The sequence below is a fragment of the Oreochromis aureus genome, linkage group 5 (genome assembly GCF_013358895.1).
Source record: "Oreochromis aureus strain Israel breed Guangdong linkage group 5, ZZ_aureus, whole genome shotgun sequence".
In the NCBI taxonomy this organism is placed as follows: domain Eukaryota; kingdom Metazoa; phylum Chordata; class Actinopteri; order Cichliformes; family Cichlidae; genus Oreochromis; species Oreochromis aureus.
In genome coordinates this window covers 2,527,691-2,546,732 of record NC_052946.1, presented here as the reverse complement: position 1 = coordinate 2,546,732, position 19,042 = coordinate 2,527,691, and the positions used below count along the sequence as shown (strand labels likewise).

General features: G+C 43.7%; 1 protein-coding gene across 1 annotated transcript in view; it reads left to right on the top strand.

Annotated features, from left to right (window-relative positions):
- The first annotated feature begins 3,231 nt into the window (after positions 1-3,231).
- The window catches only part of LOC116334098 (receptor-type tyrosine-protein phosphatase gamma-like), a 419,810-nt gene continuing 403,999 nt past the window's right edge, over positions 3,232-19,042 (top strand). The window contains exon 1 of the mRNA XM_039612323.1: positions 3,232-3,685. Coding sequence (XP_039468257.1) covers positions 3,571-3,685 — 115 coding nt within the window. The 5' untranslated portion in view covers positions 3,232-3,570. The remainder of the gene's footprint in view (positions 3,686-19,042) is intronic.

Here is a 19,042-nt window from a genome sequence, read left to right as displayed (position 1 = left end):
CATATAAAATGCATATGCTCTTTTAAATTTATTATACACATTGTACTCCTTTTAAAAGAAATTCTGTTTTTTTCTAAATACTTTAAGCATTAGTATTTTACATTGTTACACTGATTTCAAAGTTTTTAATATTTCAACTAATTTTAATAAATTATATTTTTAACCTGGTTACAAAGAGGTTAATAAACAGAAATAAATAAACTGTTTTAAAAAGGATAATGTAAAAAACAACAACAACAACAACCCACATGTACTGAATAAATCAACAGGCTAGCACATAATAAAATGATCTGTATTCATATGTATCATGTTGATGATATTCATAAACAGTGTTTGTATTTGTAAAAAATCTATTTCTTCATTTTACACATTCCAGTCCCAGTTTCAAATGTTGAACATCATATTCACGTCCAAGTTGGGTCAAGGTTGGATATCAGAATTGTGGACCTCGTCCAGAATTGGTCACGGACGACGATCTGCACGTCTATCTGACGTCCAATGTTCAGTGGGTCTGATCGCTGACGTGAGGAGTTTTATTGACCTATTTAAAAAAGGAAACGCAGAAATATTTCAAGGCTTTGTTAATAAATTTATTTATTATAAATTAATAAATTAATTTATTTATAACCACTCATTCCAAGACAAACCTATGGTCATTGTGACCACAGATGGGCAGTAACGCGTTATCGGATTACTTTTTTCAAGTAACGAGTAAAGTAAGGGATTACTATTGCAAAAACGGTAATTAGATTACTGTTACTTTCCCGTAAGCATGCTGCGTTACTGCATTACTAAAACCGTGATTTTTTTGCGAGAGTGTCTCATGACAATAGTGATGCGCGAATCATGAACGAATCGTTCAATACTCGAGAATCACTTTACTGACTCATGAATCATGATTCACAAGCCCAACTGACTCACTGACTCATCCCTGTTGCTGTTAGCAGCAACATATCTAGCTTATAATTAAAATTGTGGAGAAAAACACAACATCCAGTATCTTAACAAAAACATTTCTGTTCTGAACTGGAAGAAAAAACCCTGAGTAGAAGCTCACATCAAGACAATAGCTCCTCGGTTCACAGTAGCATCGCTCTGCTAATATGCTAACAGCACATTTAAGCTACTCACCTCCTCCTTTCCTGTGCTGAATCGTAGGGTAAGCAAATCACTCAGGACTCGCTCACCCCCTCCCTCCTGTGCTGAATCATAGAGCGAGCGAATCACTCAGCACTCACTAACCCCTCCCTCCTGTGCTGAATCGTGGCGTGGCGAATCACTCAGGACTCGCTCACCCCTCCCTCCTGTGCTGAATCGTGGCGTGGCGAATCACTCAGGACTCGCTCACCCCTCCCTCCTGTGCTGAATCGTGCGTGGCGAATCACTCAGGACTCGCTAACCCCTCCCTCCTGTGCTGAATCGTGGCGTGGCGAATCACTCAGCACTCGCTAACCCTCCCTCCTGTGCTGAATCGTGGCGTGGCGAATCACTCAGGACTCGCTAACCCCTCCCTCCTGTGCTGAATCGTGGCGTGGCGAATCACTCAGGACTCGCTAACCCCTCCCTCCTGTGCTGAATCGTGGCGTGGCGAATCACTCAGGACTCGCTAACCCCTCCCTCCTGTGCTGAATCGTGGCGTGGCGAATCACTCAGGACTCGCTAACCCCCTCCCTCCTGTGCTGAATCATAGCGTAAGCGAATCACTCAGGACTCGCTCACCCCCTCCCTCCTGTACTGAATCATAGAGCGAGCGAATCACTCAGGACTCGCTCACCCCCTCCCTCCTGTACTGAATCATAGAGCGAATGAATCACTCACTCACTCACTCACCCCCTCCCTCCTGGCTCACAGCTTCTTCTTCTTCTTCTTGGTTGGCAACCAATGTTAAGGCGCATTACCGCCCCGTGGCTCACAGCTCAGTGGACATTTAGATGAGAAAATATATATTTGACACATTTAAGGAAAATACTAATAAAATAAAAATAAACAAAATAAATGTTCCCTTTAGGAATTTTTTTGCTCTATAAAATAGTTGTTTTCTTTTAGAATCACTCATCTTAGCAGTAGGATTTACATGAAAAGAGAAAAGAAATTAAGTTTGAGTGAAAATGTACATTTTTTGCACTCTCTGGTCAACTGACTCAGTGAATCAAATGACTCAAAAAACCCGATTCAGTTTGGTGAGTGACTCATTAAAACTCGATTCAGTAAAAAGAATCAAATTTACCATCACTACACAGTAGCATCGCTCTGCTAACATGCTAACAGCACATTTGAGCTACTCACCCCCTCCTTTCCTGTGCTGAATCATAGAGCGAGCGAATCACTCAGGATTCACTCACCCCCTCCCTCCTGTGCTGAATCATAAGCGTATGCGAATCACTCAGGACTCACTAACCCCCTCCCTCCTGTGCTGAATCATAAGCGTAAGCGAATCACTCAGGACTCACTCACCCCCTCCCTCCTGTGCTGAAAACTCCTTAACTTCCGAGCAAGCACCGAGTACACTACCGCGGAGTGGGAAATTCACAGACACACTCACGGATTCTTCCACTGACCGCTGTGGCACACCTGCACCAGGGCAAACCTCCGCCTGCTATACAGGTGAAAATAGAGCAACAGGACCGCTGAGTCTTTGATTTTATTTATTTTCTGCTGTGTTTCACTTGCATTTATTTGAAAGACTGAGTGTAAACACAAAAAAATATTTTATTTTATGTGCTGGAATGTGCAGAAAATAGGTTTAAATGTTAAACAAATTTCTTCCAGTCAGAGAATGTTGCATATAATTTAATGTTTGCTAGATGCATAAAGTTAAAAGATGAAAACTAATAAAACAAGTTCTAAAAAGAGACTTTTCCATTTGATTACATTTTATATGATGGATTAGGCAGAAAAAGTAGAATCGCTTTATTACCTATTCAGGTTGTAAATCGTGTTTTTAAAAAGTAACTAAATACCTAAGTAATTAATTACTTTTGAAAACAAGTAATCAGTAAAGTAACGGGATTACTTTTTTGAGGAAGTAATCAGTAATTAGTTACTGATTACTTTTTTCAAGTAACTTGACCAACACTGATTGTGACCATACACCAAAGCTCGAGGACTGCTGGAGATGGAACATCTCTTCTTATCTGTGCGCGTGCTCAGAGTGCGCGCTCCCTCCCCGGCGCTAGGATCCAGAGGACTGACCGCTCACTCACTCTCTCTCTCTCTCTCTCTCTGGCCGTTTGAAGCGTGTAGCAGTGTAGGGCTCGCCTGTTACTTGGTGGATGGGTGGAGGGATGAAAGCTGCTCTGCCCGCTGCTCCATCGCCGACTGTCCTCTGTCCCTGTGCCCAAACAACGCTACCTCCACCGCCGCAGCCACACAAGCCAGAGAACGCTGTGAGGAGCTGCTTGCACACGCACACGCGCGCCGCTCCGGAGACACCACTGTTATGATAAGAAGGGAATAGTGTGGGATCGCGGACAGGAACGATCCCTTACTGGACCTCTGAGTGCGTCCGCCCGCCTGCATCTTGCCTGCTGCCGTCAGGACGGAGAGTCAACAGTTGTTCGTGGGTCCTGTATGCATGTGGACGCGCACATCCCTGCCATGTGGACACTACTGCGGTCCTGCTGTTGCTGGATTTTACCTCTCGTGTTTGCAGCCTTCGTGCTCCGTGGGGCCTACAGTCATCCCGGTAAGTTTCATCCGCACACGTCCAACACGAGCTGCATGCGAGGTGTCGAGAGGAAACACGGCCACAAATAGCTGATTATTGAGGTGCAGCACCTCATTAATCAGCCCATTCTTCACTGAATGCTGGTGCGGCTCTCTGGTTCGTGACCTGTTTACGTCCCTTCACGCACACTCCGAGCACAGCGTTACAACCCCGCGCTCCGTCTGCTAGAGGGCCACCTGTCCACACCGGCAGAGTGGGCTCGGGTCGGGTGGATGTGATGATGTGATGGCTTGTCTGCCTCTGGCTCACGCCTGGAGCGAGACAGTGGGGCTGTGACGCGTTCACACAGCCCACTGCAGTGAGGCTCTAATCTGTGTGGGGGAGGCAGACCTGATGTCTGTGTTTGGGCTGACACTAGACCCACAGCACCTGATTGTAACACCGCATGGCTGCTTTACAGTGAACGGTGAAAAATGTCCTGCTCTGTCTTGTGATGAGGCTTCTCCAGCCGTTCTATAACGCAATGGACCCTCACCCCCACATGTTAGGAAGCAATACTTGTACCACAGATTGTTCTTTGTCTTCTCAAAGGTAAAAGAGGACAAATGTGTTGGATCACATTCACAAAGAAAGCCTACAAATCGAATTTGACCTTGACCACTCAGCACTCTTTCAACTGTGGAAGATGCTGCAAATAGACATCCAACACTTTCCGGGCTGTCAGCCCAACAGAAGCTAAACATGCGTAATTACCACCCACTCAGCCACAAAAGGCTCACACGTATTCCACTCATATGCAGTAATATCTAACAAAGGAACGAGCCTCTGTCGTTTGAAGGCACTCAGCACCAGAAGGCGTACCTACATTTTGAAGGATGTTGGATGATGGTATATTTCTGACACGTACCTGTGGATGTCAACAAAGGCATTTCCTGTGTCACGCTTGGATGCTGTAGTGTAAGAGAAGGACCCACAGTGCGCAGGTAACATAACAAAGAAGAAGCCAGCGGCCACATTCAAAGTGTAGCATTTATGCTGTGTTGGGTCACATCCCCACATTCCCATAATGCTGTGGGTGAACACACATTTTTCACATAACCTGCCATGAGGAGAAGAACACTGACCCCACTGGGCCCTTTACCTTACAGTAAACTCTCTTTGGCCCCCAGACCCCCACTCTGAGGGGCCAGGCTGATGGTGAAGTCCTGTAGCCTTCTGTGGATATGACACATTTTCAGAGCTGCTAGTTAAAAAGGAATAGACTGGAATAGCCTTTTATTGTCATTGTATGTGTACAGTGAAATTGTGGGTGCTCGAGCACCATATTAGACAGCAGGAATAAATGACAAGCAGGAGAAATATCAGAAATCCAAAATAGGAGAAAAGCACACATTAGAGAACAAAATAGTTGCAAAGTGCTCAGAAGTAATGCAAAGAAAAGAGTCCATGTGTGAGTGATTAGGGTTACTGAGATGTGGGGAGATAGTGTGTGTCAGTGTTAGACAGTATTAGTCTACTTTTCAGCTCAACTAGATTAGCTCTGATGTATCCTATCAGATGTCACAAAACACACTGATGGGAGAGTTTCTGGGACTGCTGTACTAAGCAAACCGTACCCGTACTAGTGAAATTTTGGGATCGACTGACGGATTTTCAGATGTAGAAAGCTGCAGTTTCTCTCAGACGTTTACATCAATCACAATCTGATCACAGATCCAGAGAAAAGCAGAGTGCAGAGAGAGTGGGAGGGACCCACTGACCCACTGCTGGAGAACGTATACTTGGACTCCTTGAAAACACAAAGATTCAGTTTCTACTCAGAGGAAATACTGAAGATAAAAAGAAAACGTCTCAGGGTGCGTGACTCATTTCCAGGAGATGTATTTATCAGACAAAAGTCAAAATCAGCTGTGTGATGCTTTGTCTTCTCAAACGTAATAACTCAGCCACGTCCTGCAATGACAAACCGTCTCCTTTTTGTGGATCTAAGGGTGGAGCGTGTGAGGATTCGCACAGTGCTAATATGTTTCTGTCTGTTCTCTCTCTCTGCTTGACCTGCTCTCGACTCAGACCCATGCTGCTGTCATGATAGTGAGCCGAGGTGGCGGCTTGATGTCAGTGGCTGACAGATGCAGTAGAAACAGAGACGAGCTGCTGTCCTGCTGGGTATCGGTATTGACAGCCTCTGGGCTGCTTACTCTTCCATTAGCTGTACGGAGAAATGTGCAAACATGTCTGTGAAATCAGCCGAAACCCCACAGAGCAGCAAACGATCTAAACATCAGAAACACGGCGAGCTTCTCCTCAGAGTTCTGTGCAAATACATCCAGGAGATCAAATATAAAATTGCAAACAAATTCAAAATTCTCCAACATCCTGGTTGTAATACAGTCCTGTCACAGACAGATCACTCTGTCACGTCTTTTAGTGGGCGTGGCTGTGGCTCAGGAACAAGAGCTTTGAAGGTTGCTGGTTTGATCCCTGGCTGCTTCAGTCTGGATGGGCTTGATCCTAACCGCAAGTTGTCACAGTGTGAATGTGTGAGAATGTTGGATAGAAAGAACTTGTGCTGTGTCTGTTCACTGGCTCTTACAATGCTCGTCCAGTGCTGCGGGTCTGAGTGTGCAGCCCGCTGTGTAGCTGCACCGTCAGAAGCACGGGTACTTTGTGTGGTGCTGTTATGTCTGCAAAGGTGACCTGACTGCTGTCAGCGCCCCTCGCCCTCATAGTGGGCGGTTTGTAGCCACAAACATCTGCTCGCTGTGCTTCTCTGTTGGTTGGGGTGTTGAGAACAGTGGCTGTCACTGCAGGGTGTCTGCTTGCTGACACGGCGCATGGCTTTTGCTTTCCCATTTGTGGTGTGCACTGTCACGCCCCCGTCACGGTGCCACCCGTCAGCCCCGGGTTAACCAAACACGCAGCGGTCGGTTGGTCCTTTGGCCTGATGCTTTCTCTGCCAGCTGGCGGGGAGAAACACAACAGTCACTGTCATCTGTAAAGCTAGCACACCTCTATCTCCGTCTCTTTCCTCTCCAGCTCTCCATTCATCTGTCACAGTGGATATGCGCACACAGGGGCCAGGCTCATAACTGTAGGCAGGCCTGCGTGTCACAAGCCTCGCAGTCACAGTAATGCAGGAGGACGGCTGACATTTAGGATGGGGCTGGATATGCTTCGTGGCCTTCGGTTGCTAACATTATCATCATCGTCATCTCGGTGCTCACTGAGCTGTTATCTGTCCTCTGCTGTGGCCGGAGTGGGGAACGCACACTGGCTCACAGGTCACTTTATCATCAGCACTGCACCCCTGCTCTCCTTAATAGACTGATTAAAAGATACTGCTCTGTGTGTGTGTGTGTGTGTGCGCGCAGGGGTGGTGTCAGGCAGTTGGTAGATATGGCTTTGTCATGAGGAGGTAGCAGTAGGTAGGAGAGGCATCCGGAGCCAGATTAATGGGGACAGAAGAAGAAGCATCCTCTTTAAATCACTATTGATTTTTAGCAGGAAAGTATGCTGCTCGCTGCACACAGGGGGACTAAAGATAAATAGCTCTGATAATGATAACAATAGCACTAATGATATCTGTAGAGTGCGATGAGGGAGGCCAAGCATGCAGCATCATTTGTTCTGCTGTGAGTCTGCTCGGCTGAGCGTGCCAGTGTAGAGTCCACTTGTTCAGGCTTTTCTTCTGTGCACCTCATTGCTACGTGAGTGAGGAGTGTAGCTTGAAAACAAAGACCACTGGAAGGACAGAGCAGTCCTGCTGGCTCCAAAAGGATCTCCATTTTTCCTCCTGCACAGTTTTAGCTCTACATCAGGTTATTTGGAGGGGCTGTGCTGCCCAGCATATTTTTCAGGGGAAGCTCCATCCAGACCGTAGCAGCTATTTCCACCTGCAGTGTAGTCCTCCATCTCTGCTGCTTTCGTTCGGCTTTGCTAGGTCTCGTTTGCTGGCGGCAGGATTTTGTGTTAGCTGCCATATGCTGTCCATGCTGTTATCACCATAATGTTTCTGAAGCAGATATTTCATTTGTATATCTGACTAGCACCCTGGAAAAATGAAGCATATTTTGAGCCGTTGCTACTCTGTCTGTTTCCCTCAGACTGTGAACAAGCAGCAGCGTCACACCAGCCCCTCTGCTGTACAGCCTTGTTTTATGTCTCAGTCAGATTTGCTGACCAGATCCTAACTGCTGCTTTCAGGTGTGTTACTGAGACAAAGTTTACTCTGATAGGATGCACTTGTTCAGACTTCTTCGTTAGTGTGACTTTTTTTCTCAGATAAATCACACGATACATTTTTTCTGGAACAAATTGCAAAGAATGGCTGCTGTAGAAAATATGATACAGTTAAAACTCAGATGCAAATAAATGTTGAATTCATTTTTGAAATTCCATCAAAAAGTTCACTCGTGAAAAATCGCCTGATCCAAGTCAGCTGTGTGAAGCGATGATGACCTCTGGATGAAGCATTAACCAAGGTAACCAGCAGTGTTATGAGCCAACTGTGACATCACCACACGCTCAGCTTGTACCAGCGCTGAACGTGCACCGTACATGCTACAGCTGTCGTCACTCAGAGAAAACTCAGCTTTTGTCCCAGTTTGAAATCTCCGAGCTTCTAGTCTCTAGAAATGCTGATTAAAAAGCGGCACGGCGGTACACCCGTGTTTTCAAAAATCAATCAAAAATTGAGAACCAGCCCTTAGTGTGGCAGAAAGCAGCACATTCCTCCTCTACCCTTTCTTTGCCACTTTGGTACCGTTGCCTCTACCTCTGTCAAAAGGTTGCAGATTTTACATATCATTGCATACTGGCCAAAGTTGGACTTTGTACCCTGCATGCTGATACCATACTATTGTCATGTCATGGGCACAGCATGCATTTCTGTGAGACCAGGGTGCAAAGAACCCGGGAAACTGAAACGATTTCCCTCCAGCACAAGAGTGAAACGTCATCCCTGTTTCAGCTCTGTGCTGCTGAAAACTGGAAAAGCTGCCAGAGAACAGCTTGTTTGTTTGACCGAGAGAACTTTTCATCCAATACATCTACAATGAACTAAAAGATGGTTTTATTATTATTATTGTTATTAACACACAAAAAATACACTGCACCCAAAATATTTCACAGTTCAGCAATACTGATCTTTTTATTTAAATGTTTAACAGAAATTTAAATCTAAGTATTTAAAGTAATATTCAAAAAGTGATTTAAAATGCAATTTTATGCAGAGCTTTGGTTCTGAAAAAAAGAAGTGCAAAATCTGCACAAAATAATGTTTATATCTGTCAGTCTGCCCCAGGGCAGCTGTGGCTACAACTGTGGTTTGCCTCCACCAGTGTGTGAATGTGAGAGTGAATGAATAGTGGCATTGTAAAGCGCTTTGGGTGCCTTGAAATGCGCTATATGAAATCCAATCCATTATATTCAACAATAAAAAAAAACAGGTGGTAGAATGGACTCTTTTATACTTAAAGCTGAACATAAACAACATCCAGAGTGGAAAGCAGTGCAAATAAATGCAAACACGGCTTCACGACATCTTTTATTGAGATGTCAGTGTAAGCTGTTTCTATCACATTTAACCTGAGACTGAATTTTGTGTCATTTCTATACAAAACTTAACACAAGTACGTATATATGTAAGTAAAGTAAGTAACTCCAGACCGCCAACAGGTCTCCAAGCCAGTTCTGTAATCTGTCAGTGACAGTGGTACACTGATCTTTATCTAAGCACAGAAGACTTGTCAGTAATGCTGTTTTGCTGCTGTGATTCTGTTGAAGAGCACACCGAAATTGATCAAACGTTACTCTCCCCCAGACTCCGGGCTACAGCTTTCATTAAGATTTAGAAGATAAATGGACATTTGGAAATAGGCCTGTAATTGTGTAAGAGAACGGGATCTAGAAAGGGGTGTTTGAGCGGAGCCGGTTTGAAACTAAACTGGCATGTTGACTGATAATGCAGAGGAGCCACAGGGAGGTGACAGGTAGAACCTCATTAGGGAATTTGTCTAGTGGGTAGCTTTGTTACTAAAAATGACAACAAGATGAATCAATCAGTCAAAACTTGTATCTTCATTTTCACTGATGTCATGAAAACACTCCAGGTATTAGCCAGTCTCATACTTCTTTCTTTATTGTGTCCCATCCTGTTTGGTAAATGCAGCGTCATCTTAGAAGGCTACAGTTGCATACAGGCCCAAAATAAAATAAAAACCAAACAACAGAGAGAAGACAACAACATGGAGACAGCACGAGATGGTGCTGAGGGTGATGCACAAGGAGATGCTGTGCCAGTGCAAGCCTGTGCTGTGGCTACATGCTCACAGGCTGTCGGCTGGCGGACAAGCCTAACTGCTGACGACTTCAAAAACCAGAAGAAGACGACGACACGTGAAAAGTCACAGAAAGTGATTTGACTCTGACATTTTTGATGGCTGCCAGGTGGTGCTTCCCCTGGCCACAGGCCCTTGTTCCACCTCCACTGCCACTGTGGTACACGTCACCACTTTGAGACACTGTGTTCTTTTGTTAGGCTCGATAGGTGGCCACTCGCTCTGGAGCGGTGACAGCTCTCCGATACAGCAGTGAAAGGTGCGCATGGGTGTTTCTGCCATTTCCCACAACACTTTCTCATTTTCAGTGGTAAAGTGTACTTCACTCCACTTCCATCAGTCATCCCTGCTGACAGTGGAATGGAAGCAGCTGCTTTTTCCCTGAGAAAGGTGAGAGACGTGTCGCCACCATGTTACTAATATATCTGCTGTGACATAGGGCTGCACAATTAATTGTCAGAAAATCGCGATCTCAATTCATACTTATGTGCGATCTCATTTCCAAATGACAACGATTTAAAAAAAAAGGAAAGAAAAAAAGATGACGATTGTACCGCATTGTGATCCGGGACATAATCTGCATGAAAACAAGCGCTCACTCTTCCTGCTCAACAAATGACAAGGGCGGAGCCGCAGGGAAAAAGACAACGGAGAGCACGTCAGTGATGACGAAGCTGTAAAGGCCAAGAAAGTGACAGGAGAAAATCCGTCCCGGTCAACCACCCAAACATCAATAACCTTATACAGCGCTTCCCCATAGCCGTCGAACTCCCGCAGGCACAAAGAAATTACGGAGGCTATCACTTATCACCTGACCAAAGATATGGCTCCCATCAACACTGTGCAAAACGAGGGATTTAGGAAAATGATCAACACCCTAGACAAACGCTACACAGTGCCGTCCCGCAACTATTTTTCAAATGTTGCACTACCTGCTCTATACACGCAGTGTCGAGCAACGGTGGAGACGGAATTACAAGCAGTACAACATTTTGCGGCAACGACAAAATGTGAGACATTTATTGTTTTATGTTGATTTATTGTTTTTATGTTCAGTCTCAACTGCTACGAAGTTGATGTGCAGTTAATAAGTGCAATAAATATTTATACTGGAAAAGAAAATCGTGAGAGAATCGTGATCTCAATTCTAAGCAAAAAAATCATGATTCTCATTTTATGCAAAATCGTGCAGCCCTACTGTGACAGTTAGACACCAATCCTCACGTTTTACGTAACAGTTTCATAAGTTTCACTCTGACTTCCTTGCCTCCTCAATTTCCTCCTTTCTTTTCTTTTTCCTCTTTCGGTTGAGCCGTTTTTATTTTCTTTTTTCACTGTTCCCTGCCTTTCTTACTTCTGCATGTTTGCACACATAAAATCATTTTGAGTGTTTTCCATTTACAAAGTTTACAAGAAAGAAAGTGAATTATTAGTGAGAATTAGGATTCAGTTTGGATCTCAGTGTCAGCATCATGATGAGAAGTTGTGAGGAGAAAAAGACACTTTGCTCTTGAACAACAGAATGATTGTAGAAAAGATCATATGATCGAATCATTTCATGAAAAAACCCCCAAAACTGCCACCGCTGGCTTAGTCACAGAGACTGAGGCTGAAACCAGAACCCTGGCTGCTGGTAGCCTGGCTGTCATGTGTGCAGTCCTGGCCATCATTCCCATCTGTAACGCCACAAATCGCACAAACTTTAAACAACACACAAACCCCAAACCTAAACTGTTTTCCCACAGTTTCGTTGTACATGTACAGTGAGAATAAAGGGCTATTCTATTGTCTTCTATTCTAAAGACCACTTTGCTCAGCAATGTCAAGTGAGCAGCTCCCACCCAAAAGTCACTGCCTGTGCTCCAGTCTCACAGCTACCCATGGTTTTTACTTTCATCAAAAATGTACAAATGTTGCACAGACCTTATAGTTTTCTTGTGGATAGCTCCACTGAGACATGCGGCTGTGATCTGTTTGAAGTTATTGTGGGCTTACAGAAAGTGCGACTTCCATTATCTGCATTTATGTAAAAAAAGTCATCATTTGTAACCATCCCAGCGTGAAGGAGTACGAAATCCCAACAACAAACCAACACTAATGCCAATACCACTGTTAAAGCTACTACTGTTAATAATAATAATAGTGATGACGATGATGAAGTAGCAGTTTATTTTTCATTATGTACAGTACAAACATGCTCAGGTGCAATGTAGGGTGATTTTTGCATTTGCACATTTATGCTAACATTAAGCCTGAGTGGGAATAAAAGCCTGAATAAAGAAGAAAGAAGATCGCTACATGCCATTAGGTGTTGTGACACAAACTGAGCAGAGAACAGCGCAGAGCCCTCCTCATTAAATTCTTGCAGCAGCGTTAGGTTTTCCACTTCTATGCTTGGGAGACACTGGTTTCCTCCTCAGACAGGTAGAGACTTGGAGGCCTCTGAGATGAGCTCGTAGCCCAATTTGTCTTTGTTCCAGGGGGTGGTGGTTTAAACAGCAGTACCCTCCTCTGTCTCCTAATCCCTGCTGACCTCATCCTCTATCATATATGTCTGTCATGCTTTGAGCTCCCTTTGTCTTCGGTGCTTTGTCCTATTTCAGCTGTCTTACTTGACTTCATGTTTTGTTTTTGTCTCTCAATCTCCAAGCCAATTCGCCCACTGATCCCATGTGAGGTAAGCAGGGGTGCTGCCAGGGCTTTGGGCACCTGTGGGGAAAAATATCATTTTGGGCCCCACCACCCGAATACTGCAAACCATGCCAACCCTAAAAATATAATACTCTGCAGACGTGGATCAATATTTTGCTCAGTTAATTGGATCTAGTGATTTTGTGCAAACTTAATGAGCTATGTGCAAGCCATATTTTACATTTTAATATTTTTAATGGCAATAGCTTACATCAAATACAAATACTGATAAAATACACATTGACTTTTTGGATTGAAGTAAATTTAAATTCTCATCTGTATTAACTATTGACAAATACAACTTAATAATCATTTGCATATCAATTTTCAAACAAAGTATAGCAAATTAAAATATATCTGTGTCCTGAGCTGAACTCAAATATGTTTTAATAGGATTTAACTTACTGAAAGCTCAGACAGGAGTGGGACAGCTGAGCCAGAGCCAGAGGTTTGATCAGTCCGGCCTGGCAGGAGGTCGGCAGATAAGTGATTTAATATACATAAGTACAAAGGGCCTGCCTGCACTGATTATGTGTTGGCCGGAATAACAAATACATTCTTTACTGTTAGAAAGGTCAACTAATACTAGGAAAGTCAAGCAGTTACTTTCACGTGGACTTTGCTATGAGTTTGATTTCCACCTGTGCTTTTTTCTTGTTTGAAACCCAGCCATCCTGCTGTGCACCTGGATCAAACCAAATCATGAAATAAGGAGGGGGTAGACAGGTTCACAGGCCGACTGGATTTTATTCTTTGTGTCAAAAACAAAGCAAAACAAATGCTAAAAACCAAAAATGTTTATACTTTATAGGTGAATGATTTTAATTAAAAAAGACTAATTGACTGGGCCCTGCCAGTCATGGGCCCTAAGAATCATCACCACTTTTTGTCTACTTTCTAATGGTGGAGTTGTCTGCACTGCTACTCCATTCATAACTCACTCAAAGTAACATGATTATATTTGCATTAAATCTGTGCCTGCAGTTTAGATGTCAGGCAGGAAAAAAAAAAAGTTGAATCATATAGCCTTTAAAGCTGTAGTCATCCAGGTCATGTAGTCTAAGGAGCTTTGGAAGAAAAGGAACACAGACATGTAAAGAAAGCTCTTAAAACTGTGGTTATCCCGATTCATCATGCTGATTCATCAAATCAGCAAAGATGCAAAGCAAGAAGGTGAAACACCAACAAGAAAGGACATTCACACAAGGACTGTCTTTAATGCTTTTAAGTGCTACAGCTACCCCAATGGTGATGTGATGAGTCACATGTCTAAGAAGCTTGGAAAGAAAAGCATCTGGACTTCTTTAAGTTGCCTGAAGATGTTTCACCTCTCAGCCAAGAAGCTTCTTCAGTTCTAGGGTGAAATGATGGAGAGTCCCAGATTTAAGCCCTGTGAGAGTGTCCCCCCAAGAGAGACAATGGACCCCCTAATGATCCTCTACCTAATCACATGAGCCAAGGTGTGAAAATGGGTGTAGGTCATCACCCTATCATGTGATTTCCTGGGGTCAAAAGGCCCAGGATGTGAGTGGGTGTTAAGGCGTCTGGGAAGGATCTCAAAACTGGATTATATCTGTGTCATGCGCCACGGCGCGTGTGCACAAAAGGATCCAAGCGCAGACTCAGCGCTAACAGAAAAAGGCACTTTATTACAATAACGAAAGGCGACCCGGGAAACCTAGAGAGCAAACGAGGAACTGAAAAACCCGGGGAGGAAACGACACGAGGAAGCCGGAGTCGGGACCGTGGGAGGCTGCAAGAAAAAGGGGAGAAGATTACTGGGAAGCCGGGAAGCAGGTGAACACATCAGAACTTAGCGGGGAGTCGCGGGCTTACGATAGAGCGGGACCGTGGGAGCTCAGGAGGGTAGAGTGGCAGTCCGTGTGCAGGAAGTCTTGTGGAGCTAGTGGAAGAGCCAGGTGATGTACTGAGAGATCCAAGCGGGCAGGAGGACAGGCAGGTGACAGACGCTGAACGCCGAATCGAAACCTGGACATAAGTAGACAGATTAGACACAGTTCCAACCAGAAGTGATACGCGCTTTCATGGGAGCCTAGTTACCACTTGTGATGAGATTACGGACTGGCATGGAGCATCCGTCAGCGCCGGGTGAAGTAGCCTCTCCTGTAATCACAGCGATGGAGAGCAGGTGTGCCGAGGATGGCCTAGCCCGGGGGGTGTGGCTATCCGCGCATTCCACAGACACAGGACCACGGACCGTGACAATCTGTTCAAAGATGGTCATTCACAGTGGACATAAATGGCTTCTTTCAGTCCTCTTTCAAACCATCTGTCCTCTCTGTCCAAAATGTGAACATTGGCATCCTCAAAAGAGTGACCCTAAAGAGCCTTCTACTTCTTGGGTTATGATGGAGGGGGTGGAAAGAAAGGCTATTGGCGGTCCATCTGCATCTAAAGGACAAACTTTAGATGCAGATGGACTGCTGAGTCTTGTCCCGTGGAGGTGGCTCTTCTATGTTGTGCCATGCATTTATAAAGCGGCTGTTTGGTGTCTCCAATGTAGAGGTCTGGGCATTCCTTGCTACACTGTACAGCATACACTACATTGTTCAGTTTGTGTTTAGGAGTTTTGTCTTTGAGATGAACCAGTTTCTGTCTGAGTGTGTTGCTGGGTCTGAAGTACACTGGGATGTCGTGCTTGGAGAAAACTCTCCTGAGTTTCTCTGATACACCGGCTACATAGGGGATGACAGTGTTTTTGCCTTTGTCTCTCTGATCCTCCCTAGATGGTGTCTTCTTTTCTGTGCCTCTTTGCTGACTTGATGAAAGCCCAATTATGATAACCGTATGTTTTAAGAGCTTCCCTTACACGTGTGTGTTCCCTCTTTTTCCCTTCAGGCTTGGAGGGAACATTTTCTGCCCGGTGTTGTAGGGTCCTGTTTACTGCAAGTTTGTGTTCCAGAGGTTGGTGGGGGTCAAAGAGGAGGTACTGGTCCGTGTGTGTGGGCTTCAATGTTAAGGTTTTCATTCCTTTCAATGCACACGACACAGTCCAAGAATGGCAAACAGTTATCCTTTGTGTCCTCCCTGGTGAACTTTATGTTTTTATCCACAGAGTTAATTTGAGCAGTAAAGGATTCCACTTCTTGGGTTTTGATTTTGACCCAGGTGTCACCCACATATCTGTACCAGTGGCTGGGTACTCTCTCTTTAAGAGCCTTTCTTTCCACTTTCTCCATCAAAACCCAATAAGTAGAAGGCTCTTTAGGGACAAGCCCCAGTAGGGTTTTAATACACTGGACTCTTCAACAATTGGTTTTAGAACTGAAGAAGTTTCTGAATGAGAGGTGAAAAGTCTTCAAGAAACTTAAAGAAGTCGAGTAACTTTCTTTCCAAGATTCTTAGACTGTAGAAGAAAGTTGTTAGAGCACAAAAGTGTTCATCAGAGCAACCTTTCCCTGAAACATCATGATCATAGCAACCATTGGATACCGGAACAAAATCAAACAAAAGGTTTGTTTCACATCTGTGGTCTTGTGCTAGAGGTGTGTGAGACCACCTGAGGCCCACGTTGCTCATACTTGCGACAGTGATGTGAAGAAATATAATGCAATTTAAAAAATTGACTTGTTGCAACAGTGGCATCCTATCACAGTGTCACACTCAATGTAATAAGCCCATTCTTTTACAAACGTCTCTAAAGGCTGACTGCACGGCTAGGTGCTTGATTTTAAGTACCAGTGGTAACGGACCTGAAGGGCATGAGTAGTATGGCCCAATTCCTTTTGTTCATGTGATGTTGTAAATGATGTGAGTGTTGTGAGTTAGTCTAAAGTATAAACCTATCCAAGTACTTTTGTTGTCTAAATTGAACTAAAGCATAACGGTGACCTGTGTGTTAAAATGTGAGGACCTGACAGTATGTATTGCTTTGATGTGTAGAATCATCATCATAGCTTTTATGCCATATTTTAGATTTTGGCAAAGTTGACAAAATATCACACAATGACAAAAAACAACTGTGCACGTGGCTTTTAAACATCAAACTTCGTGAGTGGGATGCTCAAGGTGTTGGGCTCCTTTTGCCAGATGTTCAACAGATGGTAATATCACCCCAGCCAGGGCGGGCAGGTTTCCATCCTAGCTGTCTCAGCCTCTGTTACTTTTTCTTCTGCTGTTTGTTTGAATGTAGCTTTTTGTCATTCTTTGTGGTTTATTAAAAAAAATCCTTTAGAATTTTTTGGGTTGCAACATTTCTCTGTGAAGTGGGAGTAAATGCACAGAGGGGGAGGTATTCAGTGCTGGATTGGGTGAAGCCTCACCCATTCCTCACTGCTCGACAGGCACCCATGTTCCACACGAAACGCTTTTGGATTTATGCTGCAAACTGCAGCCATCTTTCTTCCGTTAATCACCTCGCGCTCCTGCTCACCACGTCCCCAGGCCAATAGATGACCCGCAGGGGAAATCGAATGGAAACCAGCCAAGCCTGACACTCTTAAAGCACTTTCTAGGATCCACGCTGAGATGGGGAGAATAGAACAGCAAAGTAATTTAGTGTGTGTGTACCAGAAGCCAGAGAACAGCTGTGCTGCTAATTCAGTATTTGCTATAATTTGTTCCTTATCTAAAGAAAAAATCTTTGATCCACGTTTGATCCAGAAAGTCATTAACACTTGGCTTCATTCCAAGCAAGTCATTGTAGCGCCATTTTAAAAAATAATGACAAATACCAATCTGAAGGCTGCTAGAGGCTGCCTATTGGCTGATTTCACTTATATGCCTGCAGAACGACATCTGGCCCTGCTGCATTCATTTCGTTTTGTTTTAACTCTCCATCACGACCTTGACTCTTTTAAACCTAGATCCTGGTACAGAGTCCCTTCACAGTTTTGTGATTTTTGTGATACATATTTAATAATATATATGTAACTAATAATAATGTAATCAGTTGACTTTGAAAAGTACATTGAAAATCAACTGATGGATACTGAAAAAAGAGGGACGGTCCCTCATTTTCTCCCTTTCAGGCAATAGTATTTCAGCCATTGTGTCTGCCCTAAGACAGAAAGTTGGTGCTGAGGAGTTTAAGTATCTGCACATCTGCATCAAAAACAGACTGAAGTGGAAAAGCAACATAGCTGTATACAATAAGAGGATGATCTGACTCTATTGCTCCAGAACCTTTGACATGTGCAATAAAAAATGAAGATTTTCTACAATTTTTTGTGGCAAGCACCTTTGTACTTTGTGGTCTTCCTGGAGTTGATAACAATAAACAGGCTGGTTCTGTGCCTGCCAGCAAACTGGACACATTTGCAGTAGAGCTGGGCGATATAAGATTTTTTCATATCACGATATGTTTTTTCATTTCAGGCAATAACGATATATATCACGATATAAGCCAAATAACTATATTTGTAAGATTTAAATGTGCCGTTGCTCACAAGTAAAATGTGAAATAATCAGCAGCTTGTTTTGATTTAAATATTTATTTCCCATAATAAGTTCAACAGGACAGATGTACTTAAGGAACATGAGACTTCAGTTTCAGATAAATAAAGGCAAATATTGCAAACTACACAAAAGGCAGCCGCTAAAGCGTTTAAGTTTCAAAATAGAACAAACAAAACAGACTAAATTGTCAATTCCACTTAGAAACAAAATATTAATTCTAAAAATAAATCTTAGGTCGTTTTACAGAAGAACAAAATTGACTAACTTTTGTCAATATCAAATAAACTGAGAACTAAAAGGAAATTCTCAGTCTCTCCTTGTTGTATAGCTTAGCTTTTCAAACAGTTTTAACAGTTACTTTAGTCTGACAAAAGCCGAATGACGAATTAGCGCTTTCAGTCAGAGATTGAGCATGCACCGCTTTATTGTATTTCCAGACTTGCTTTCGGCACAATTTACAGTGCGCGCTACTCTGTTTTTTGTCAGACTTGAAATAGCCGAAATACCTTCACACTACGGAACTTCTGTGGCCCTTCCGTTCGACAAGCTCTCCGGCATTGGAACCATCATCTGTTTTTTCTTCGGTAACCTTCGCTCACGCTCTCGGTTGATTTTTCTCTAGTCGGCAAACTCCTTTCCTTCATTACCCGGGCTGCACGGCTGCAAAAACAAATACACATGTGCGCCTTGGCGCTTGTGCTGTACGTAACAAGTCACGTGACGTGACTCTGCGGCTGTGATTGGTTCAGCTCTGCGCTACTTAATTTTGATTGGCTGTTCTTTTTTTTTTTTCTTTTTTTTTTTTTTTTAAGAGGACAAGAGAGATGAGGCCTATCGCAATAGTTTAATTTTTCTATCGAGAAAAAGTTATTTCGCAATACATATCGTTATCGTTCCATCGCCCAGCTCTAATTTGCAGCTATGGTGG